Source organism: Crassostrea angulata, chromosome 3 (genome assembly GCF_025612915.1).
Source record: "Crassostrea angulata isolate pt1a10 chromosome 3, ASM2561291v2, whole genome shotgun sequence".
Lineage (NCBI taxonomy): Eukaryota > Metazoa > Mollusca > Bivalvia > Ostreida > Ostreidae > Magallana > Magallana angulata.
This window is the reverse complement of record NC_069113.1, coordinates 54,429,476-54,457,069: the sequence shown is the minus strand read 5'-3', so window position 1 is coordinate 54,457,069 and position 27,594 is coordinate 54,429,476. Positions and strand designations below refer to the sequence as shown.

The window sequence follows — 27,594 nt, the reverse complement described above, 5'->3', positions numbered from 1 at the left end:
GGGGCATATCTTCTCTCCCTTTGGTCCAATCTGGCTAATACTTCACTCACAGAGTGTCTATGGTCAAATGATGTGCATTGACTTTGAATGAATTTTGTAGGTAAAGGGTCAAGGTCATATCGGATCATGCAAAAATCCGTTTTTCAGAGACTTCACATAAATAGAGTTTCTGAGTAAAAGGTGTGTAGTGACCTTGAACCAATTTTCAAGGTCAACTGTGAAGGTCATAGCAGAATTATAAGAAAAATGCTTGTCTGGAGTAAATCTTCTCTCCCTTTGCTCCAATTTGGCTCATACTTCACCCACGTAATTGCTCTGATCAAAGGACATGGATATTTGTAGATCAAATGTCAAGTTCATATTAGATCACACAAAAATACTAATTTTAAGAGCATATATATGCTCTACTTTTAGACCCTATTTGGCTAATACTTTACCTAAACAGGGCGTTTTGGTTAATGACGTGCAGTGACCTTGAACCAAGTCAATATGAAGGTCATAGCAGATTTCTTTAAAGGGGAAGGAAACTAAAAATATGTTATACAATAAATCAATTAATTATCATCTACTAAAATTGTAAATCGTATTTATTTTCATTAAAACCCCGGAACAATGAATAAATCAAGAAAATCGATCGCTTAATTTAAATTTCCCGCCGCCATGGGGGCTGCCATTGAACGTTAATCTATGACGTCACACCATCTATTCCGGTTTGTCTTATCAACATAGCATCAGCATGAGTAAATCATGATATTCGCTCTAAATTACAAGTTCTGGAAAATTTGAAACAATATTGATTTGAGACCTTTCTTTTACCTTTGCAAACTACAAACTAGCGTGAAATGGAGCATGTTCGTTGAAATCTAAAAGCGGAGGTTAGTGTCGTAGAAATCTCCGCGTAAATGTCAACAGATGCCAAGTATCATAGAAAATGTCTGCCGTCGTTATTTCGACATGGTAATTCCGACTTTAAGAATGAATTTTAAACATCCCGATTACAATTATAACACTTATTCAGTTAGCGAAGAACTTGACTTGGAATAAAAAATTTAATCGAGGTCGTTTTCAACTTTGAATGATAGCAGATTAACAGCTGTCATTTACTTATGAAAATGCATATATTTATGCATTCAATGATACATGTATTTATTCTGTAGATTGACGTGTGAACTCAAACATTATCAATTTTGTTTAGTCGATTATTTGAGTAACAGAAAGGCATAAACCAGCGTTAATTATATTCAGAGCACTGTGTACATTCATTTGTATATGTATACTGTAAACCAAACCAAACCGGAATAGATGGTGTGACGACAAAATAATTATTTTTTTGTTGGTTTTTAATACAAAAGAGTTCTACATCATGTCAGCCTCCAGTAAATACGATTTCTCCAACTTCAAACGTTCATTAAAGCTTAATTACGTATTTTATTTTCAAAACAGCATGACCACATGTGATAATTTACACCACTTTATTAAAATAAATAAATTATGTTTTTGACTTTCCTTCCCCTTTAAAATCAGTTTTGTACCATAGATTATTTCCCAGTTGCTTAATCTTGGTAAGATTAAACAAAATGGCTGTATGTTAAGGGGAACGAGATTGAATTAGAAGTTCTATGCCGGCTGGAGAAATTTCTAAGTTATAGGTCAAGGTCAAAGCAAAATTCTCTGAAATTGTTTTTATCCTTTTGTCCATCATTTAAGCGGGGCCCTTTGAAATGGTCACCATCTTAATTTTGTCTAGTTTATAGTAATTTTACATAGAAAATATTCACAGAGGTATAATATTGTAAACTATACATCGGTAAGTTTTTGATATTTGATGATGTTCAGGCACACAGTACGGAAGGTTGACCCTTTGAAAAGTTGCTCATAGTAATGTTTTAAACAAAATAAAAGTTTTTAGCTGGTGACCCCGTTAAGGAGTTTAAGGGTTGGCCCCCAAAACACAGTTGTTCAGATATAACTTAAACGGTTAACAATTCTTGAACACTTGTTGAACAAATTATGTTCTAAATCTGTTTAAAAATTCGATGATTGATTGCGGGATGTAAACATTAAAAAAATGATTTTTACGGAAATTTTGATTATGCATTCTAGGTTAATAAAATAGATGTTAGTTCAAAGTTAAATTAACTTGTACCTAAAATAATTCGAAAACTGTTAAGTCGTACTTAAACACATTCGAAATTTTGTTTTTAAGTCGTTCTTTAATTCGTTAAGGTTTTTGTTAATTCGTACTTAAAATCATTCGGATTTTGTTAAGTCGTACCAAGAATCATTCGAATTATTTTTTTATCTTTATGTACTTGAGATACTTTTGTTACGAGTTTAAGAACTCTGCTTCTTTAAAGTACTTCTAGCTTTACTTTCGACATTAACGGAAGACCCACTCGTTGCTTTGCAACGAGCTTTGCTCTAGTTTTATTTTTTATTTTTTTTCTGACTCCTTCTCGGCTTTATATCTCAAAAAGTTTTCATCCGATTTCAACGAAATTTTCAGAGCGTTTGTAAAGTTACCGTGCCTCAAAGATATTAAAATTTCAGCATTTACCTCACTTCCGTTCGAATTTGGCGGCCATTTTTAAATTTACAAAGAGTGATTTTGTCCGGAAGAAATCTCCTTTAACTTTAAAGATATCGCTTTGAAATTTTTACTGGTGATAGATGTATCAATTCTATAATGTACTGGGGGGTTTAAAATTGTGTTCATCAATTTTGCTCAAAACCGGAAGCAGTTCCAATTTTTGGAAATTTTCATTTTTTTGAACAAAATAAGACAATACTACAGTCTTATAGAACTTGCCATGGTGAATTCAAATCTGAAATCCGTTTGAAAATCAAACAATGCATTACAGAGATATCGGGGTTCAAAAATTGATTTTTTCCGGAAATTTTGATTCCGCGTCCTTGGTTTAAAAAATAGCGTAATGTTCAAAGTAAAATTAATTCGTACCAAAAATAATTGTTAAGTCGTGCTTGAACACATTCAGATTTTTTTTGTCAAGTCGTTCTTGAAATCAGAAAGGTTTTTGTAAATTCGTACTTAAAATCATTCGGATTTTGTTAAATCGTACCAGGAATAATTCGATTTTTTTCATCTTTTTATTTTAGTTACTCTTGTTGTTGGTTTAAGAGCTCTTCTAACAGGAACTTCCAGCTTTACTTCCGACATTAACGGAAGACCCACTCGTTGCTTTGCAACGAGCTTTGCTCTAGTTATTATTATTATTTTTTTCCACAAATTTTGTGCACGAGATTTCTCGAAAACTATTAGACCGATTTCGACCATTTTTTCACAGAAGATGAGACTTGATGTAAACTTCATACGTTTTTAAGATTTTTCCTGTCGGCACTTCCGGTACCGATTTATCGGCCATTTTGTACATTTTTACAAGATATTTTGTGCAGAGGAGATCTCAGAAACTATCAGAGATATGACTATGAAATTTTCAGGATAGGTAGTCTATAGTTTGAAGTTGTGCACTATTATGTTGTTTTACGCCAGTGGCGCCATTTCTTGGAGCTCGCCTGGGCTCGAAATTTGAGTACGAATTTTCATTCAAAATTTTCATACGTTTTCATCTGTATCTTTTTATCAGTTGAAATTTTGTTAAGACATATATTACAAAAGTAGTAGGTAATTAAACGTTCTTTCCAACGAAATCAAGAAAAAGGGGCTGGCCCCTTAAATTAGGGGCCAAGACACTCGTAAACTCTATTACAAATAACTTAAAAATGATCAAAATTTTGTAATGCAATATAGAAGCAAAGTTGTTGATTGTAGCAATATTTATCAGGTAAAATCATTTTACACCCATTTATGACGTAATTAGGGATTTTTAGGGGCCAAAGTACTTAAACTTTGATGCAATATATCTAGAGAAGGAGACATATTTTGTTAGGCAATGTAGAAAAGAAAATGTTTGCATTGATGATTCTAATCTATTCCACTAATCAAAACTCTAAAGTCTGTTACCATTAAGGATCTAGAGGGCTGGCCCCTAAAATATTCAATCATTTGTATCTCAAAAATGAACAACAATTTTAGATGGGTGTAAGAACAAAAAATGTTAGTATTCGTGAGACCTTCCGATTGAACTCAAGAAAAAGGGGCTGGCCCCTTTAATGAGGGGCCAAGACACTCGTAAACTCTATTACAGATAACTTGAAAACAATCAAGATTTCAAATATCTTTGGTACCTAGCCTTTTTACAAAATTGATACCAGCGAGATTTTAGTCACTGTAAGTGATTGACACACAAACTTTTATAAATGATAGACAATCGATTGAAGATATATTTAACAGGGTTTTTTTTGTCAACCGTCACTTTCGGTACTCACCAGAAGAGTTCAAACAATTCATTTTTTCACAAGTTTAACTGATTATCTTTGGTGTTTCATCTTCCATGATTAACAGTGGTGTACACTAAACAAATGTATAAAAAAAAACCCTAGATTTTATTTTCATAAACCTCTTTTGTTCGTCCGTTTTCGGTCTCGAGACATAAAACATCGATGCACCAAGATCGCAGATTTGGCAGAGAATATCGATATTTCATCGTATCATATGAAAACAAAATCGGACGGAAGACCTACTCGTTACTCGTAACGAGATCTAGTTATTATTATTATTTTTTTCCAAATTTTGTGCACGCGATTTCTCCGAATCTATTCGACCGATCTCAACCATTTTTTCACAGATGTTAGGGCGTGATCTAAACTTAATACATTTTTCTTAATTTTTTCGTACTCACTTCCGGTACCGAATTGTGGGCCATTTTGTAATTTTTGACGACCCATTTTGTGCAGCTATAAACTCGGAAACCATAAGAGATATGAATATCAAATTTTCAGGAAAGTTAGACGATAGTTTGGAGTTGTGCAGCATGTAGTTGTTTAATGCCTGTTGCGCCATTTCTTGGAGCTCGCCTGGGCAGGAAAATTGGGTGCGAATTTTCATTCAAAATTTTCACACGTTTTGATTTATATCTTTTTATCAGTTGATATTTTGTTAAGATATATATAACAAAAGAGGTAGAGAATCAAAAGTTCTTTCCAACAAAATCAAGAAAAAGGGGCTGGCCCCTTTATTTAGGGGCCAAAACACTAGTAAACTCTATTACAAATAACTTAAAAACGATAAAGATTTTGTAATGTATTATAGAAGCAAAGTTGTTGATCGTACCAATATCTATTAGAAAAAATTATTACCACGCCCATTTATTACGTAATTAGGGATTTTTTGGGGCCAAAATACTTAAACTTTGACGCAATATAACTAGAGAAGTAGAAATATTTTGTTAGACATCAAAGAAGAAAAAATGATTGAATTATTGATTTAAATCGATTCCACTTATCAAAACACGAATGTCTGTCCCCATTTAGGATCTATGGGCTGGCCCTTAAGATATTCAAACATTTGTATCTCAAAAATGATCAACATTTTTAAATAGGTGTAAGAACAAAAATTGTTAGTATTTTTAAGACCTTTTCAAAGAAATCAAGAAAAAGGGGCTGGCCCCTTTAATCATGGGCCAGGGCACTCTTAAACTCTATTACAAATAACTTCAAAACGATAAAGATTTTGTAATGCTTTATAGAAGCAAAGTTGTTGATCGTACAAATATCTATTAGAAAAAATTATTACCACGCCCATTTATTACGTAATTAGGGATTTTTAGGGGCCAAAATACTTAAACTTTGACGCAATATAACTAGAGAAGTAGAAATATTTTGTTAGACATCATCAAAGAAAAAATGTTTGAATTAATTATTTAAATCGATTCCACATATCAAAAAACGAATTTCTGTCCCCATTAAGGATCTATAGGGCTGGCCCCTAAGATATTCAAACATTTTTATCTCAAAAATGATCAACAATTTTAAATACGTGTAAGAACAAAAACTGTTAGTATTCTTAAGACCTTTTCAAAGAAATCAAGAAAAAGGGGCTTGCCCCTTTAATCATGGGCCAGGGCACTCTTAAACTCTATTACAAATAACTTCGAAACGATAAAGATTTTGTAATGCTTTATAGAAGCAAAGTTGTTGATCGTACAAATATCTATTAGAAAAAATTACTACCACGCCCATTATTACGTAATTAGGGATTTTTAGGGGCCAAAATACTTAAACTTTGACGCAATATAACTAGAGAAGTAGAAATATTTTGTTAGACATCAAAGAAGAAAAAATGTTTGAATTAATGATTTAAATCGATTCCACATATCAAAAAATGAATTTCTGTCCCCATTAAGGATCTAGAGGGCTGGCCCCTAAGATATTCAAACATTTGTATCTCAAAAATGATCAACAATTTTAAATAGGTGTAAGAACAAAATTTGTTAGTATTCTTAAGACGTTTTCAAAGAAATCAAGAAAAATGGGCTGGCCCCTTAAATTAGGGGCCAGGGCACTCTTAAGCTCTAATACAAATACCTTAAAAACGATAAAGATTTTGTAATGCATTATAGAAGCAAAATTGTTGATCGTACCAATATCTATTAGGAAAAAAATTGCCACGCCCATTTATTACGTAATTAGGGATTTTTAAGGGCCAAAGAACTTAAACTTTGACGCAATATAACTAGAGAAGTAGAAATATTTTGTTAGATATCATAGAAGAGAAAATGTTTGAATTAATTATTTAAATCGATTCCACATATCAAAAACACGAATTTCTGTCCCCATTAAGGATCTATAGGGCTGGCCCCTAAAATATTCAATCATTTGTGTCTCAAAATGATCAACAAATTTAGATGGGTGTAAGAACAATAAATGTTAGTATTCTTAAGACCTTTTCAAAGAAATCAAGAAAAAGGGGCTGACCCCTAAATAAGGGGCCAAGACACTCGTAAACTCTATTACAAATAACTTAAAAACAATAAAGATTTTGTAATGCATTATAGAAGCAAAGTTGTTGATCGTAACAATATCAGTTTGTAAAACTCATAGCCACACCCATTGATGACGTAATTAAGACTTTTTAGGGGATTAAAACATTAAATCTTTAATGTGCTGTATGTGAAATGTGAGTGGAAATTCTGAAATTTGATTGATATTTCAATGGTATCGTTTGAAAAATTGAACGGAAGACCTCCTCGTTACTCGTAACGAGATCGTATCTAGTTATTAAGGTCTTCCGTTTTCAACGGAAGACCTTATTGTTTTCGTACTGTTTCTTATTATTATTATTATTTATTATTATTATTATTTTTTTCCAAATTTTGTGCACGCGATTTCTCGGAATATATTCGACCGATCTCAACCATTTTTTCACAGATGTTAGGGCGTGATCTAAACTTAATACATTTTTCTTAATTTTTCGTACTCACTTCCGGTACCGAATTGTCGGCCATTTTGTAATTTTTGACGACCCATTTTGTGCAGCTATAAACTCGGAAACCATAAGAGATATGAATATCAAATTTTCAGGAAAGGTAGACGATAGTTTGGAGTTGTGCAGCATGTCGTTGTTTAATGCCTGTTGTGCCATTTCTTGGAGCTCGCCTGAGCACGAAAATTGGGTACGAATTTTCATTCAAAATTTTCACACGTTTTGATTTATTTCTTTTTATCAGTTGATATTTTGTATAGACATATATAACAAAAGAGGTAGAGAATCAAAAGTTCTTTCCAACAAAATCAAGAAAAAGGGGCTGGCCCCTTTAATCAGGGGCCAGGGCACTCTTAAACTCTATTACAAATAACTTAAAAACAATAAAAATTTTGTAATGCTTTATAGAATCAAAGTTGTTGATCGTACAAATATCTATTAGAAAAAAATATTGCCACACCCATTTATTACGTAATTAGGGATTTTTAGGGGCCAAAATACTTAAACTTTGACGCAATATAACTATAGAAGTAGAAATATTTTGTTAGACATCATAGAAAAGAAAATGTTTGAAATAATCATTTAAATCGATTTCACTTATCAAAACACGATTTTCTGTCCCCATTAAGGATCTAGAGGGCTGGCCCCTAAAATATTCAAACATTTGTATCTCAAAAATGATCAACAATTTTAAATAGGTGTAAGAACAAAAATTGTCAGTATTCTTAAGACCTTTTCAAAAAGATCAGGAAAAAGGGGCTAGCCCCTTTAATCAGGGGCCAGGGCACTCTTAAACTCTATTACAAATAACTTAAAAACGATAAAGATTTTGTAAGGCATTATAGAAGCAAAGTTGTTGATCGTACCAATATCTATTAGAAAAAAATATTGCCACACCCATTTATTACGTAATTAGGGATTTTTAGGGGCCAAAATACTTAAACTTTGACGCAATATAACTATAGAAGTAGAAATATTTTGTTAGACATCATAGAGGAGAAAATGTTTGAATTAATTATTTAAATCGATTTCACTTATCAAAAGACGAATTTCTGTCCCCATTAAGGATCTAGAGGGCTGGCCCCTAAAATATTCAAACATTTGTATTTCAAAAATGATCAACAATTTTAAATAGGTGTAAGAACAAAAATTGTCAGTATTCTTAAGACCTTTTCAAAGAGATCAGGAAAAAGGGGCTGGCCCCTTTAATCAGGGGCCAGGGCACTCTTAAACTCTATTACAAATAACTTAAAAACGATAAAGATTTTGTAATGCTTTATAGAAGCAAAGTTGTTGATCGTACCAATATCTATTAGAAAAAAATATTGCCACACCCATTTATTACGTAATTAGGGATTTTTAAGGGCCAAAGAACTTAAACTTTGACGCAATATAACTATAGAAGTAGAAATATTTTGTTAGACATCATAGAGGAGAAAATGTTTGAATTAATTATTTAAATCGATTTCACTTATCAAAAGACGAATTTCTGTCCCCATTAAGGATCTAGAGGGCTGGCCCCTAAAATATTCAAACATTTGTATCTCAAAAATGATCAACAATTTTAGATGGGTGTAAGAACAATAAATGTTAGTATTCTTAAGACCTTTCCAAAGAAATCAAGAAAAAGGGGCTGACCCCTAAATAAGGGGCCAAGACACTCGTAAACTCTATTACAAATAACTTTAAAACAATAAAGATTTTGTAATGCATTATAGAAGCAAAGTTGTTGATCGTAACAATATCAGTTTGTAAAACTCATAGCCACACCCATTGATGACGTAATTAGGAATTTTTAGGGGATTAAAACATTAAATCTTTAATGTGCTGTATGTGAAATGTGAGTGGAAATTCTGAAATTTCATTGATATTTTAATGGTATTGTTTGAAAAATTGAACGGAAGACCTCCTCGTTACTCGTAACGAGATCGTATCTAGTTATTATTATTTTTTTCCACAAATTTTGTGCACGAGATTTCTCGAAAACTATTCGACCGATTTCGACCATTTTTTCAGAGAAGATGAGTCTTGATGTAAACTTTATACGTTTTTGAGATATTTCCTGTCGGCACTTCCGGTACCGATTTATCGGCCATTTTGTACATTTTTACGACCTATTTTGTGCAGAGCTGATCTCAGAAACTATCAGAGATATGACTATGAAATTTTCAGGATAGGTAGTCTATAGTCTGAAGTTGTGCACTATTAATTTGTTTTACGCCAGTGGCGCCATTTTTTGGAGCTCGCCGAGGCACGAAAATTGGGTACGAATTTTCATTCAAATTCTTCATACGTTTTCATCTGTATCTTTTTATCAGTTGATATTTTGTTAAGACATATATAACAAAAATAGTAGATAACTAGATACGATCTCGTTACGAGTAACGAGTAGGTCTTCCGTTCAATTTTTAAACGATACAGTGTGTACGATTAAAAAATATAAATGAATTTTCAAAATTTCCCCTCAACCCCTCCCTTTCAGATAAGGCATATGATTGTCAATATCATTTTCAATGCTTAACAAAGTGTTTTGGTTTTTATACCTACAGCACATAAAAGATTTAAGATTTTAGTTCCCTAAAATCCCTAAATTGTAATTATGTCATCAATGGGAGTGGCAATGACTTTTACAAACTGATATTGTTACGATGAACAACTTTGCTTCTATAATGCAGTACAAAATCTTGATCGTTTTCAAGTTATTTGTAAGAGACTTTATGAGTGTCTTGGCCCCTGATCGTAGGGGCCAGCCCCTTTTTCTTGAGTTCATTCGAAAGGTCTCAAGAATACTAACATTTTTTGTTCTTACACCTATCTAAAATTTGTGTTCACTTTTCAGATATAAATGATTAAATTTTTTAGGGGCCAGCCCTGTAGACCCTAAATGGGGACAGACATTGGTGTTTTGATAAGTGGAATTGATTATAATCATGAATACAGACATTTTCTCTTCTACAATACTTAAGAAAATATGTCTCCTTCTCTAGATATATAGTGTCAAAGTTTAAGTACTTTGGCCCCTAAAAAACCGAATTGCGTCATAAATGGGCGTGGCAATGATTTTTTCTGATAGATATTGTTACGATCAACAACTTTGCTTCTATAATGCTTTACAAAATCTTTATCATTTTAAAGTTATTTGTAATAGAGTTTCCGAGTGTCTTGGCCCCTATTTTAAGGGGCCATCCCCCTTTTCTTGATTTCGTAGAAAAGAACTTTTGATTCTCTACCACTTTTGTTATATATGTCTTAACAAAATATCAACTGATAGAAAGATACAGATCAAAAGGTATGAAAATTTTAGATAAAAATTCGTACCCAATTTTCGGGCCTAAGCGATCTCAAAGAAATGGCGCCACTGGCGTAAAACAAAATAATAGTGCACAACTTCAGACCTTATAGTTTTCGTACTGTTTCTTATTATTATTATTTTTTTTCCAAATTTTGTGCACGCGATTTCTCAAAAACTATTCAGCCGATTTCAGTCACTTTTTCAGAGATGATGAGTCATGATCTGAATTTTATATGTTTTTGAAATTTTTGTTGTCGTCACTTCCGGTACCGATTTATCGGCCATTTTGTAGTTTTTTACGACCTATTTTGTGCAGAGCTGATCTCAGAAACTATCAGAGATATGACTATGAAATTTTCAGGATAGGTAGTCTATAGTCTGAAGTTGTGCACTATTATTTTGTTTTACGCCAGTGGCGCCATTTCTTGGAGCTCGCCTGGGCACGAGATTGGGTACGAATTTTTATCCAAAATTTTTATACGTTTTGATCTGTATCTTTTTATCAGTTGGTATTTTGTTAAGACATATATAACAAAAGTGGTAGAAAATTAAAAGTTCTTTTCAACGAAATCAAGAAAAAGGGGCTGGCCTCTTAAATTAGGGGCCAAGACACTCGTAAACTCTATTACGAATAACTTAAAAATGATAAAGATTTTGTAATGTATTATAGAAGCAAAGTTGTTGATCGTTACAATATCTATCAGAAAAAGTCACTGTCACGCCCATTTATGACGTAATTAGGGTTTTTTAGGGGCCAGAGTACTTAAACTTTGTCACGATATATCTAGAGAAGGAGACATATTTTCTTAAGTATTGTAGAAGATAAAATGTCTGTCTTAATAATAATAATCAATTCCACTAATCAAAACACCAATCTCTGTCCCCATTAAGGATCTATAGGGCTGGCCCCTAAAATATTCAGTCATTTGTATCTCAAAAATGAAAAACAATTTTAGATAGGTGTTAGAACAAAAAATGTTATTATTCGTGAGACCTTGCGAATGAACTCAAGAAAAAGGGGCTGGCCCCTTAAATTAGGGGCCAAGAGACTCGTAAACTCTATTACAGATAACTTAAAAATGATAAAGATTTTGTAATGCATTATAGAAGCAAAGTTGTTGATCGTAACAATATATATCAGGAAAAATCATTGCCACGCCCATTTATCACGTAAAAAGGGATTTTTAGGGGCCAAAGTACTTAAACTTTGACGCAATATATCTAGAAAAGGAGACATATTTTGTTAAGCATCGTAGAAGAGGAAATGTTTGCATTGATGAATTTAATCGATTCCATTAATCAAAACACCAATGTTTGTCCCCATTAAGGATCTAGAGGGCTGGCCCCTAAAATATTCCATCATTTATATCTAAAAAACGAACAACAATTTTAGATAAGTGTAAGAACAAAAAATGTTAGTAGTCGTGGGACCTTTTAAATGAATTCAAGAAAAAAGGGCTGGCCCCTTAAATTAGGGGCCAAGACACTCGTTAAGTCTATTACACATATCTTAAAAACGATCAAGATTTTGTAATGCATTATAGAAACAAAGTTGTTGGTCGTAACAATATCAGTTTGTGAAACTCATTTCCAAACCAATTGATGACGTAATTAGGGGGCTAAAATCTTAAACCTTAAATGTGCTGTATGTGAAAAAGCAAAACTCTTTGTTAAGCATTTCAAGGGATATTGACAATGGTATGCATTATCTGAGAGGGAGTGGTTAAGAGGGGACTTCTAAATTTTCATTGATATTTTAATCGTATCGTTTAAAAATTGAACGGAAGACCTACTCGTTACTCGTAACGAGATCGTATCTAGTTAGGGTCTTCCGTCTCCAATGGAAGACCCTCTTGTTTTTCTTCGGTTTCTTTTTATTATTATTTTATTTTTTATTTTTTTTCTGACTCCTTCTCGGCTTTATATCTCAAAAAGTTTTCATCCGATTTCAATGAAATTTTCAGAGCTTTTGTAAAGTTACCGTGTCTCAAAGATATTAAAGTTTCAGCATTTACGTCACTTCCGTTCAAATTTGGCGGCCATTTTTAAATTTAAAAAAAGGGATTTTGTCCGGAAGAAATCTCCATAAACTTTAAAGATATCGCTTTGTAATTTTTACTGATGATAGATGTATCAATTCTATAATGTACTGGGGGGTTTAAAATTTTGTTCATTAATTTTGCTCAAAACCGGAAGCAGTTCCAATTTTTGAAAATTTTCTTTTTTTTGAACAAAATAAGACAATACTTTAGTCTTATAGAACTTGCCATTGTGAATTCAAATCTGAAATCCGTTTGAAAATCGGACGATGCATTACAGAGATATCGGGGTTTAAAAATTGATCTTTCCGGAAATTTTGATTCCGCGTCCTTGGTTTAGAAAATAGCGTAATGTTCAAAGTAAAATTAATTCGTACCAAAAATAATTGTGAAGTCGTACTTGAACACATTCGGATTTTTTTTTGTCAAGTCGTTCTTGAAATCAGAAAGGATTTTGTTAATTCGTACTTAAAATCATTCGGATTTTGTTAAGTCGTACCAGGAATAATTCGATTTTTTCATCTTTTTATTTTAGTTACTCTTGTTGTTGGTTTAAGAGCTCTGCTTCTTACAGGAACTTCCGGCTTTACTTCCGACATTAATGGAAGACCCACTCGTTGCTTTGCAACGAGCTTTGCTCTAGTTATTATTATTTTTTTCCACAAACTTTGTGCACGCGATTTCTCGAAAACTATTCGACCGATTTCAACCATTTTTTCACAGAAGATGAGACTTGATATAAACTTCATACATTTTTGAGATTTTTCCTGTCGTCACTTCCGGTACCGATTTATCGGCCATTTTGCACATTTTTTCGACCTTTTTTGTGCAGAGTTGATCTCAGAAACTATCAGAGATATGACTATGAAATTTTCAGGATAGGTAGTCTATAGTTTGAAGTTGTGCACTATTGTGTTGTTTTACGCAAGTGGCGCTATTTCTTGGAGCTCGCCTAGGCACGAAAATTAGGTACGAATCTTTATGCAAAAATTTCATACGTTTTGATCTGTATCTTTTTATGAGTTGATATTTTGTAAAGATATATAGAACAAAAGAAGTAGATAATTATAAGTTCTTTCCAACGAAATCAAGAAAAAGGGTCTGGCCCCTTTTTTTAGGGGCCAAGAGACTCGTAAAATCTATTACAAATAACTTAAAAACGAAGCAAAGTTGTTGATAATACCAATATCTATAAGAAAATATCATTGCCATGCCCCTTTATTACGTAATAAGGGATTTTAAGGGGCCAAAGCACTTAAACTTTGACGCAATATATCTAGAGAAGTAGACATATTTTGTTAGACATCATAGAGAAGAAAATGTTTGCATTAATGATGTAAATCGATTCCACTTATCAAAACACCAATGTCTGTCCCTATTAGGGATCTACAGGGCTGGCCCCTAAAATATTCAAACATTTGTGTCTCAAAAATGAACAACAATTTAAGATGGGTGCAAGAGCAAAAAATGTTTGTATTCTTAAGACCTTTTCACAGAAATCAAGAAAAAGGGGCTGGCCCCTTTAATTAGGGGCCAAGGCACTCGTAAATTATATTACAAATAACTTAAAAACGATAAAGATATTGTTATCAATTATAGAAGCAAAGTTGTTGATGATACCAATATTTATCAGAAAAAATCAAGGCCACGCCCCTTTATTACGCAAAAAGGAATTTTTAGGGGCCAAAGTACATAAACTTTGACGCAATATATCTAGAGAAGGATACATATTTTGATAATCATCATAGAAGAGAAAATGTTTGAATTTATGATTTAAATCGATTCCACTTATCAAAACACCAATGTCTGTCCCCATTAGGGATCTACAGGGCTGGCCCCTAAAATATTCAAACATTTGTATCTCAAAAATGAACAACAATTAAAGATGGGTGTAAGAGCAAAAAATGTTTGTATTCTTAAGAGCTTTTCAAAGAAATCAAGAAAAAGGGGCTGGCCCCTTTAATTAGGGGCCAAGAGACTCGTAAACTCTATTACAAATAACTTAAAAACAATAAAGAATTTTTAATGCATTATTCAATCAAAGTTGTTGATCGTAACAATATCTCTCAGAAAAATTCAAGGCCACGCCCATTTAATGCGTAATAAGGGTTTTTAAGGGGCCAAAGTACTTAAACTTGACGCAATATATCTAGAGAAGGAGAAATATTTTGATAAGCATTGTAGAAAAGAAAATGTTTGCATTGATGATTCTAATCGATTCCATTAATCAAAGCACCAATGTCTGTCCCCATTAAGGATCTAAAGGACTGGCCCCAAAATTATTCAATCAGTTTATCTCAGAAATGAACAACCATTTTAGGTGGATGTAAGAACAAAAAATGTTAGTATTCGTTTGACCTTTTGAATGAACTCTAGGTAAAGGGGCTGGCCCTTTAAATTAGGGGCCAAGAGACTCGTAAAGTCTCTTACAAATACCTTAAAAACGATCAAGATTTTGTAAAGCATTATAGAAGTAAAGTTGTTAATCGTAACAATATTAGTTTGTAAAACCAATCCCCACACCCACTGATGACGTCATTAGGGATATTAGGGGACTAAAATCTTAAATCTTTAATGTACTGTATGTGATAAAGCAAAACTCTTTGTTAAGCATTTGAAAGGATATTGACAACCGTATACATTATCTGAAAGGGAGGGGTTGAGTGGAAATTCTGAAATTTCTTTGATATTTTAATGGTATCGTTTAAAAAATTGAACGGAAGACCTACTCGTTACTCGTAACGAGATCGTATCTAGTTAAGGTCTTCCGTTTCCAACGGAAGACCTTATTGTTTTCGTACTGTTTATTATTATTTTTTTTTCCCAAATTTTGTGCACGCGATTTCTCGAAAACTACTCAACCGATCTGAACAATTTTTTCACAGATGATGGGAAATGATCTGAATTTTATATGTTTTTGAATTTTTTGTCGTCGTCACTTCCGGTCCGGATTTACGGTCGATTTTGTAATTTTTTACGACCAATTTTGTGCAGAGTTGATCTCAGAAACTATAAGAGATATGACTTTGAAATTTTCAGGATAGGTAGAGCATGGTTTGAAGTTGTGCACTATTTAGTTGTTTTGCACCAGTGGCGCTATTCTTTTGAGCTCGCTTAGGCACAAAAATGGGGTACAAATTTCGAATCCAAATTTCCATATGTTTTGATAAGTATCTTTTTATCAGTTGATATTTTGACAAGACATATAGAACAAAAGTAGTAGAGAATCAAAAGTTCTATCCAATAAAATCAAGAAAAAGGGGCTGGCCCCTTTAATTAGGGACCAAGAGACTCGTAAATTCTATTACGAATAACTTGAAAACGATAAATATTTTGTTATGTATTATAAAAATCAAAGTTGTTTATCTCTACATTATCGGTTTGAAAGAGTCATCGTCAGGCCCATGTCTGACGTAATTAGGGTTTTTATTCTTTATGTTCAAATTTTTTTTTTTTTTGGGGGGGGGGGGTAATTTTGAAATTGTATCGATATCTCATGGTATCATTTTATCTAAAAAAAAAAAAAAAAAATCGGACGGAAGACCTACTCGTTACTCGTAACGAGGTCGTATCTAGTTATTATTATTTTTTTTTTCTCCAAATTTTGTGCACGCGATTTCTCGAAAACTATTCGACCAATTTTCAACATTTTTTCACAGATGATGAGTCATCATCTGAATTTTATATGTTTTTGAAATTTTTGTTGTCGTCACTTCCGGTACCGATTTATCGACCATTTTGTGGTTTTTTACGACCTATTTTGTGCAGAGCTGATCTCAGAAACTATCAGAGATATGACTATGAAATTTTCAGGATAGGTAGTCTATAGTCTGAAGTTGTGCACTATTAATTTGTTTTACGCCAGTGGCGCCATTTCTTGGAGCTCGCCTGGGCACGAAAATTGAGTACGAATTTTCATTCAAAATTTTCAAACGTTTTGATCTGTATCTTTTTATCAGTTGATATTTTGTTAAGATATAACAAAAGTTGTAGATAATCATAAGTTCTTTCCAACGAAATCAAGAAAAAGGGGCTGGTCCCTTTTTTTAGGGGCCAAGGCACTCGTAAACTCTATTACAAATAACTTAAAAACGATAAAGATTTTGTAATGCATTATAGAAGCAAAGTTGTTGATCGTACCAATATCTATTTTAAAAAATCATTGCCACGCCCATTTATTACGTAATTAGGGATTTTTAGGGGCCAAAGTACTTAAACTTTGACGAAAAATAACTCAAGAAGTATACATATTTTGTAAGACATCATAGAAGAGAAAATGTTTGAATTAATGATTTAAATTAATTCCACTTATCAAAACACAAATTTCTGTCCCCATTAAGGATCTAGAGGGCTGGCCGCTAAAATATTCAATCATTTGAATCTCAAAAATGATCAACAATTTTACATGGGTGCAAGAACAAAAAATGTTTGTATTCTTAAGATCTTTTCAAAGAAAACAAGAAAAAGGGGCTGGCCCCTTTTTTTAGGGGCCAAGGCACTCGTTAACTCTATTACAATTGACTTAAAAACGATAAAGATTTTGTAATGCATTATAGAAGCAAAGTTGTTGATCGTACAAATATCTATTTGAAAAAAAATCATTGCCACGCCCATTTATTACGTAATTAAGGATTTTTAGGGGCCAAAGTACTTAAACTTTGACGAAAAATAACTAGAGAAGTATACATATTTTGTCAAAGAAGAGAAAATGTTTGATTAAATGATTTAAATTGATTCTACTTATCAAAACACGAATTTCTGTTCCCATAAAGGATCTAGAGGGCTGGCCCCTAAAATATTCAATCATTTGTATCTCAAAAGTGATCATCAATTTTAGATGGATGTAAGAACCAAAAATTTTAGTATTCATGAGACCTTTCGTATAAAATCAAGAAAAAGGGGCTGGCCCCTTAAATAAGGGGCCAATAGACTCCTAAACTCTATTACTCATACGTTAAAAATGATCAAGATTTTGTAATGCATTATAAAAACAAAGTTGTTGATCGCAGCAATATCAGTTTGTAAAACTCATTTCCAAACCCATTGATGATGTATTTAGAGATTTTAGGGGACTAAAATCTTAAATCTTTAATGTGCTGTATGTTAAAAAGCAAAACTCTTTGTTAAGCATTTTAAAGGATATTGACAATCGTATACATTATCTAAAAGGAAGTGGTTGAGGGAGAATTCTGAAATTTCATTGATATTTTAATCGAATCGTTTAAAAAATTGAACGGAAGACCTACTCGTTACTCGTAACGAGATCGTATCTAGTTTGATTTATTTTCACATGGACTTTATAAATCAAAGACATTAACCATATACACCACTGTTTGATAATTTTGATCGTTAACCCGATTTCCATACCGTGTCAAAAGCTTATTTGATGTTTACGAATGCGCAGTAATTTTTTTTCTTGCAAAAAATCATAAATTTGCACCAAAAAATATAAAAGTGATAATACAGGGAGTCTGGAGTACAATATCATTTTTTGAAGCTTGTTTGGCCTCAGTAATTAATTCTACATTCTCAGAAAAAATAATCAAACGCTTCCATAGTATTCTTGTAAACAATTTGCCTTAACAGCTTTTTAAGGTAGCAAGGGACAGTTTCGGATAAAGTACTCGTCAATATTTTTGTAAATGTGAAAGTTGATCAACTTGAAGGCTTTGAGTATTGCTTAAACTCATGAAATGTTTTTGAATGATTATCGTTAATTAGTAACAGGGGTGTCTCTTATTGAAATTGGTAAGCAATATGTAGGTCCCTAGTGTTAAGTACATAAGAATCAAAAGTAAAATGCAAAACCTGTTTCTATGACTGTTGTGTTGAATTTACACAGTGAAATTGCACGTTACTGGAGGGAGGTTAAAAAACACGAAAAGTAGGTGGATGGGCCATAGTAAACTAAACATCGGTAAATTTCTGACATGTGATTGGCAAACATTCACACGATACAGAAGGTCAACCGTTGCAGAGATTGAGGTGGGGGACATCTAAAAAACTGAAAAACCACGAGAAATGGGCGAAGTTTGAAATGGTCGAAATCTCTGAAAAAACTCTATGTAGAAAATTTTAAACATTCTGACTGGGAATTTTCTTTGAAATTGGTGACTGGCCTTATAAGGTATTTGTGCTGAATGGTAACTGAGGGAATTCTTGTCTTGTCACATAGTTATAAAGATACTTATCCTCTGACTACAGTGAATTGTATAAAAGAAAACTGTCCCTTGCCACCTAACGTTAAAGGTCTATAGTTTTCTGGGAGGGTCCGATCGTCTTTAATTTAATAATACCAATCACTATGCCTGTATCAAAAATCAAATTAAAAAAAAGACATACAATGGCAGGTCATATACTTCCGATTTACATAATTATATATTTGTATCATAAATTGTCATACCCTGACGTCATATTTATTTAAATACTGACAGTTTGTAAAATTTTGCATACAAAACAGTTACATGTATCATTAAGATCGATTTTATAATTATCATCATTTTTTTCATAAATCTACTTTTGCTTTAATATCAACTTCAGTTTTACGTTTGGTATTCGAAATATTAAGGATTTTCCATATCTTAAGATATAATGGAAAATATGAATGACTGTTAAATTATTTCTTTATTCGGCACTGTCATCAAAACTAGGTACGATTTGAAGTATTTATCCTGTTATATAATTATGTTGATAAGAATGGAAAATTTAATTTTCCGTTTTAAGTATATGTGATATAACATGTGGCCTTGCATTGTATTTATCTGCAGAAAATGCTTTTCACTTGACCTAGCTTATAATTTAAAAAACCGGTTAAATTAAACTATAATCTGACCGTTTTCTTTAACTTTATGTAATTTTATTTAAACCTTAAAAAATGATAAATAAATTTTAAAAAAGCATTCAGTTTCACAAAAAAATATTTTTCATTAAAACAAACTTTTTTGAGAACGAAAAATTAGTCATAAATAAAAATGGTAGTTTTATTTAGAGGAATAGCTGGTTATTTTTTCTTCAAATGTCAATCCAATAATAACAGAATTTTAACGAGAATCAATTGGGTTGAACGCTTTACTCATTATAAATCGCAAAGCGGTTTTTAGAAAAGCGTAAAATGTTTTAATCTAGGTTCTATGAATATTAATTCTATTGGTATCCCATTTATTCCCTTTTTCTTTAAAAACAGAAAATGAGACAAATTTTCTTTATAAATAACAATTACTTATACAAATTTTAAACGTATGCTTATCCGAATTGTTCGATTCTAAACGCAAGCGATTGAACGGTCGGTGTAGTGGGAGGCTTCAGCCAATGAATAGCGCGTTACAAACAGATATTGAATGGTTGACTTTTGAAAAAAAAAAGGTCGCTGTGTCATCAGATATCGTCTGATATATAATTGACGTCAATCCCAATTCAGGAAATGATAATTGAGTTCAAAACTTAATGAGATTATTCATCACGCTTGGTGTGGTTTATTTAAAATATGTTTTCTCAATGGTAACGGCTGTGCATATTTAAGGTGTTGTTTTATGTATATGTCATTGTGACGACTTTCAAAGAACAAATTTAGCACGTACTTGTTGTGTAAAAATGATTATTAATCTGATAGCACTATTGTTTACTAATGACAACTTTAGTCTCGGAACATTCATGTTTAATTTGTGTATATGTAAATCTAATCAAGCTATTTTCTGATATCAAAGAGAAATGCTGTCCAAAATTTAAATGATAATGACTTTTCTTAGAATTAAGTCAGAACTTAATCTAATAATATAAGAAAATGAATTATTTGTATTTGTTATCATTTAACCAAACAAAAGGAATAATCTAAACACATCGAAGTCGGATAAGTAATTAAAGCGTTATCGTTAATTTTTTTTTTTTAAACACTCCTGTTTTATTTCCAAAAGTACACCTAAAAAGTAATTATCCTAGCATATTTTTATAATCAACAGGGGATAAGGCACGAAATAACAGCACAATGTAAGATAGAATAATTACGTCATCCATTATAATATCTTAAATTTGCTTAAAAAAACTTATCGAATTATGAATCTAAAATCAATGTAAAAACGTGTCCATATGTCCAAAATATATTTCAAAGAGATTGGTGGTCAATAAACTAACCACCAGATCTGTTTTCGATTTAAAGATATGATTGGATTTTCTATTAACTACATGTATTTTTAACTAAAGAAAAAAATCCATAAATTTTGACTCTTAAATTTGTGTATTATCCTATATTTCAATTAAGAGCTCTTCTTTCAAAACGACCAAGATTTAAAATGGCCAAAACCATCGAGCCTTCTTAATCACTTTTATGATGACGAAACAATTTTTTTTTTCATTCTGAAAATTCAATTTTTGTTTCAATTTCCCTTAACATTATTAATAATGAAATTGCACTGACAAGAAATTAACCACAATCACCGCCCTTCCGTGTCGGGCGAACACTATATAAACGGCTGAAATCACAACTCTAAACAGAACACAGTTGACCGAGCAAAGAAGTAAGTCAGTATTATTAATTTAGTTAAACAAATCTTCTTGAAACATCTAAATCATACCACGTGAAAAAATTACAACACATGCACATGGATATTGATATATGATTTTTTTTCTAGAACATGTTGAGACTCCTCTCCCTCGCCTGCATCATTGTCTACGTTGCAGCTGATAGCTATTACCCTAAGTCTGGTGATTATTACCCTAAAAGTAACCACTTTGGAGGTTGCGGGCCATATGGGTGTACCTATGGCGTCAACTCAGTAGGCCCCTACGGCACCTATGGAGGAATCATCAGCTCCGGTAGCTTAGGAGGAGTCAACTCTGGATTTGTTGGAACTGGAGGACTCAACAATGGATTGCTTGGAATCGGAGGAGGATCTGCTGCCGCTTCTGCTGCCGCCGCCGGAAATGCCGCTGCTGCCGCCGCCGCTGCTGCCGCTGGACAAAATGCCGCCGCCGCCTCAGCTGCCGCTGCCGGTAACTCTGCTGCCGCCTCTGCTGCTGCCGCTTCTGGATCTGGAGGATTAATTGCTCCATTCAACTACTACCAGCCTGGATACAACTACTTCCCAGGACAAATCTACAACAACATCTACAGCTCCCAGTACTATCCCGACCACTACAACCAATATTACCAGTCTTTCCCCTACTACAGCAGTCCATATTTCGGTGTTGGAGGAGGATCTGCCGCCGCTTCAGCTGCTGCCGCTGCTGGTAATGCAGCCGCTGCTTCCTCTTCTGCCGCTAGTGGATTCAACAATTTCAATAGAGGTTTCGGAGGATTGAACAACATTGTTGGTGGTGGACTGAGAAGAATTGGAAGACGTAATAAGGTACGTTCCTTTGATCTTTAACTCCCTAAGTTGCATAACTTTTCCTGCAAAAAGTATTCTGTAAAAATTATACCCTTAATATTTGCATATAATATTAAGGGTTACATGTACATGTATAAATCATTATTAAGTAAAGGAAAAACTTTAAACACTTTTCCTTTAATTTTTCAATTTTCCCTCTTTGTTCATACATAGCACTGCCTCTAAAGGAGTTATGTAAAATATAAAACCATCTATTCCGGTTGAATGGCCATTCATGCTATGTTAGTGATATTTGTTTAATTTTATGTTTTTCTTTTTACATATTTTGTAGGTTTATTAAACAGAGCAGTCTGGTATACTGATGAATATCCCTTTTATTTATGTTTTTGGTTGTGCAATAAATACTTGTAAAAATATTTTTAAGCTTATTTAGTCACTGGTGTTTTCGTTACGAATATCTTGTTGTGCTAAGACCGTTAATACCATCCCTAATGTCTCATTAATGATATTTTTGTGAAAGAGTATTTAAAAACAAATCAATTCTTGTAATTTAACTTTGAAATAAAAGTATTTTTGATGCAATTTATTTTAAAAATTTGAGAAATTGGATGAAAACCGATCGTTGATTAGCACTCAATAGTTAAGGCAAACCACAGGTACCTGATCTTGATACAATGGCTCTAACAATGTCACTTAATGAATATACAAGTACCAATTGACAACTGAGCTTGGTTTATTTATTAAAGTTAAAAAATGTTGAAAAACTACTGAATGTTCTTAAACTAAGAACGGCGATAATTCTAAAGGAAATGTTATTTCCGTTGTACTTTGTTCTTAAATGATTAACTAGACAATACCTAGTGCGCTTGTTCAGGCCGGTGGCGTAAAATAGGTAAAATTAGCAAAGAGACGTTAATTAAAGCATTACCGAAATAATAGTGTTCTACCACAAAGTGTTTTTCATCTCAAATTATACCCCAAAATCAAGAAACAGAGTGCCCTCCCGTAATGATGATGTTGGATAGTCTTTTTATCCTACCCCTTCGTCTCTGCATTTATATATTTATCATATGATTAAAATGATGAATTTTTTTTTATTTTGCTACAATAGTCAACCGTCGTTTCATGTATTTGTATAAAAATTTCCACTGTTCTCAACCGACCCCCCCTCCTCCTCCATACACATCATTTAATTACTTTTGATATGTGTGTCTTCGACAACATCAAAAACATTGCCGTGTGCATAGATAATTGTGTATTCCCCAATTAGTATTATATACAAATACATGTAATAAAAAACAATTTAATCAATGTTTTTTATCCACTTCATTAGATTAAATCGATGTGAAGCAGAAATTTAGACAATAACAGTTGATTGAAATTAAAATTTCTGATTTTATAAATTTATATTTGTCAATAATAAATTTCTTAACACAAAAAAGAAAGAAAAAAAATAAAAACTTGGAATATTTCAGTCAAATTCAATATAAATAATTCAAAATCAAAATACATTCATTTCCCCCATTTAACCTGCATTAAAGCACAAAACACCATAAATAATTTTTATAAACATATTGTAGTCTTAATACGGAGTGACAAGTCATTTGTGTTGCTTCAGACATATTTGTTGTTGCGTGGTTATTTTGTTTTGTTTTATTCCACGTGAAATATTATTAACTTTTGTTTGTACGGATATAAGTGCAAGCGTGTCAATGATATTTGAGGAAGCAAAAGTACCCGAGGAAAACCCCCGTTTCCAAGATATCAAGATATCTTCATTTGTTCTGTTAAAAAATTACGCTCATGCATCTTAATAAAACAGTCAACTGTCAGAATGTAAAGAAGGCCTTTATGTAATACAAATAATTCTTATGTTTCATACTGCATTTTTAGAAGTTATCAAGGGTTATAATCTACAAAAGCTATCAACAATTTTATATGTGGCTTAAAGGTCTAAAACATTTACAATTTTCTATCCCGTTAGGTCTAACAGTTTTTATCTGGAAGGCATCACATACTGCATAAATGATTTATACCTAGTGTGTGAACGCTATCTGAGGTATAAATAGCGATCGTGTAACGGTTTTGTAAACTGATCTATAACGTTATGTTGTTTCGATTTGATTTTATATCTGCACTTTTTTCCAAATTTCTGAAAGTCAAGGTTAAAAGTAGTAAAACTTAACGAAAACGCTAATGTTAAAAGTAACATACTAATTTTTGACTAAGTAACTCTTCATTTATCATAGAAAGTTTTGTCCATCAAAATACTATACATGCAATTGCGTAATGTTGAGTTTTAATATCAAAAGGAAAAGATGCATGAAGGTATTAAAAAAGTAGAATTCAAGGACAAGTCGAAACTTAACGTGTTTAATGCTGAGAACTCTCACTCTGACCAAATTTATTGTCACTGAATTAACATAATGTGGTTATTATTAAATAATAAAGCTCAACCAAGTTATAAACGACAGTCGTGTCGTTCCGTATATATTTAGTTCATCATTGTCATCAAATGCTATTTATGTTCTACATAATGAAGAGTTATAAGCAGCTTACAGTAATTATTTGTAAAAACATTTACATCCTCATTATCTGCATTAAATTATTAAATTTGGCAATAACAACCAATTAGTTATACCAAACGTATGGTCAATACGTATATTATTTATTGTGCAATGGTTGTATTAATGCATGAAAAATTAGTGGTTAAGGTAACCTTTGAACGAATCCCATTCAATTTTGCATAACACTTTTGTTGTTTAGCTATTTTTCAAAATGACATTATACTATTATTAGTCATAATATGATGTTGTAATATTTTTAACGAATGCAAAGAATATTAATTATTTTAATATTCTTGTAGCTGTTTTCCAAATAGTTTTTATATGAAAATGAGATTAGACGAGTAAACATAAATATAGCCGAGAAAAAAAAATAAATGCAAGCGTCAAACGAAAGGTCTACAATGATTTTTTAAAATAAAAATATTAGAAATGAAAAAGATTATGACATTGCATCAATTAAAACAACCCTGTTACGGGTGGAATAACATTAAATTCCTTCCAATGATCAATCAGAAAGGTTAAACTGTACAATTTATTTGTAGTAATATATATAAATACAAAAAAATACAACTTAAAATATGAAATCTAACGTAAGAGTGTCTGTTCTTTATCCTGCATACAAATCACAATGTATCAGTAAGTAGACAAGTGTCCACAATTCAATTTCTTCGCACAAAAGCTTCTTATTAGCACTGTTTACAGGCTATTCAACCTAAAATATGTATTTAGCAAATTCTAGAAATTATATATACAAGAGGTTATATGATTTACCTGGATATTAAAGAATGTTCTAGAAATAATAAGTCACCACTTTATGATAATCCAGAATATTATATTAAACAACTCTTATTCATATAGGACATATATGTAACAAAACCATATGGACTTCGTAAATTAGCAGAAACACTTATATATCAGGATGAATCTGTGCCATTCAGAAAACTTAAATGTGACTGAAGAGTAACTGAAATGTGACTGAAGGGTAACTGAAATGTGACTGAAGGGTATGGAAAGATAACAATGACAAACCTCTGTCATTCAGTCACCTTTTTGGACATTTAATAAAACATTGTCTCAAAGTCACAAAACAGCGGCAAAATTCTTTGTAAAAATAATGAAATAAAAACTATGTCCATCAATTACAAAAGTAAGTAAATATAAAAAACAAACAAACAAACAAGAATACAACAACAAAAAGATATCGAAAAAATGAAGAAAATGAAAATAAAAAAGCAGTATTCAAAACTACGTTAGAATAGAGTTCAATTCATATTGGCTAATTTAGTATTCTTTTATTCTGGATATTTCCTATTTCTATTTTGACAGTAAAGCCATGGAATTTACATAAAACCTTCACAAATGTAAACGCTTATGTGTACATAAAATTTCAGGGTCATGTTATAAGGTCAATGGTAACAAGTGATGTCATCATATAAGAGTCTTATAAATCTTTAAATCGTTTGAATTTTGTTAAACCATAACTGACCAAAAACCATTAGTCAAATTTCTGCCATAGTGATACATTTGCAAATGGCTTCTGTTAAATTTTATTTCGATTTGAATTAATTTCTCTGTAGGGACTTTAATTGTATCATTTCTTTTTTGTCTTAATGATCATTCATAAGCGCTATTTCTCCATAATATTACTACCGAAATTACATAGATTATTTAAAGTAAGCAGTTAAAGTATATTTTTGTGTTTCTAAGTAACTGAAAACTCTTCTGTATAAATAAACACATATATATTTAATGTATTAAAAACTAACTTCAGGACAAAGTTCTAGCGTTGACATTTTGGCTCACACTACTGTGAAAGAAGATGGAAACGGTAGCTGTAGGACGATGTGAGACACAATTATGACGTCCTATTTCTCTAAAATTTCAAATATTTCCAGGTATCACTATAAAATTTTCAGAAAAATTAAATTATGTGAGTGACTTTTCTTTCAGGTAAAGCCTTAATATGAAAAAAAAAACTTCATTTTCTACAAAAAAAAGTCTTAAAAGATATATTCTCTCATTTCGGAAAAAAAACTGTAATGAGTTTTTTTTTAATGATCAAAATCTGATTTGTAAAATAAAAATCGCCGTTTCATTTAAACGAGCTACTACTTCTTGAGTTTTTGAAAAAAAATATCATCGGAACGTTTTGACGTCAAATTTCTTTTAAAAAAGTAATTGAATAAAGGTCAATTGAGGAAATAATTATTCATAATTCAAATTAAATGAGATCATTTATTATATAATTGCGCAAACTATCCAATGTGGTTTGCTAAAATTTTTTTTAAAAATGTCACCACTGTGCATGTCAAAAACCTTTGTGTTCTGTACATGCCGTTGAAATATATTTTTAAATATAGCATGTACTTTTAAGGTTAATAAAAACAATTCATTAGAAACCACTGTTAACTACTTATTATCTATTTATACATAAAAAAATTTTTTTTATAAGATATTTAATATTTTAATTCTCTAAACAATCATTAAGTTAAAGTTTAATTATTTGGTAATTATATCGGTTGAAATTAAAAGATGTCTATATTTCTTTTCATTTAACAGAAATAGTTTAACTTAATACAAAATATGACATACTTGTGATCCATAAAGCAAAGAAAAAATGTTTCATCTTGATCGTTACATAACATCAATATGCTAATTCCAACATGAATAGTAAAAAATATTCAAATCGTACATATCTATTTTATTCACACGGGGATTTTGAAAGCAAATCTGTAAAGTCATTGTTCCAACTTGTTAATGTAAATAAGCTTTAATAACTAATTGAATTATGTATTCAGAATATATAAAACGACGTCTGCACATGTCCAAATTAGAAAACAACCATATTTTATCATTTTTATAATGACGAAATAAAGAAATATTTCTTCTAAAACTCAGTAATATTTTCAATTTCCTTAACCATTATAATTATGAAACCGCACTGACAAGATATCAACCACAATCACCGCCCTTCCGTGTGACGATCGTCGGGCGAACACTATATAAACGATCGAAATCAGAGCTCTGTACA

At 31.9% G+C, this 27,594-nt stretch overlaps 1 protein-coding gene across 2 annotated transcripts; it reads left to right on the top strand.

Moving 5' to 3' along the window:
* Positions 1–21,156: 21,156 nt before the first annotated feature.
* Positions 21,157–22,483, top strand: LOC128178320 (circumsporozoite protein-like). 2 transcript variants are annotated; one of them, XM_052845432.1, is made up of 3 exons: positions 21,157–21,183; positions 21,298–22,014; positions 22,328–22,483. In XM_052845432.1, exons 2-3 carry the CDS (start codon positions 21,301–21,303, stop codon positions 22,334–22,336), a joined length of 723 nt encoding a protein of 240 aa, XP_052701392.1. In that variant the 5' UTR covers positions 21,157–21,183; positions 21,298–21,300; the 3' UTR covers positions 22,337–22,483. The 2 variants fall into 2 exon arrangements, with proteins under 2 accessions (XP_052701392.1, XP_052701391.1); XM_052845431.1 differs by having other exon boundaries at positions 21,157–21,187.
* The last annotated feature ends 5,111 nt before the right edge of the window (positions 22,484–27,594 follow it).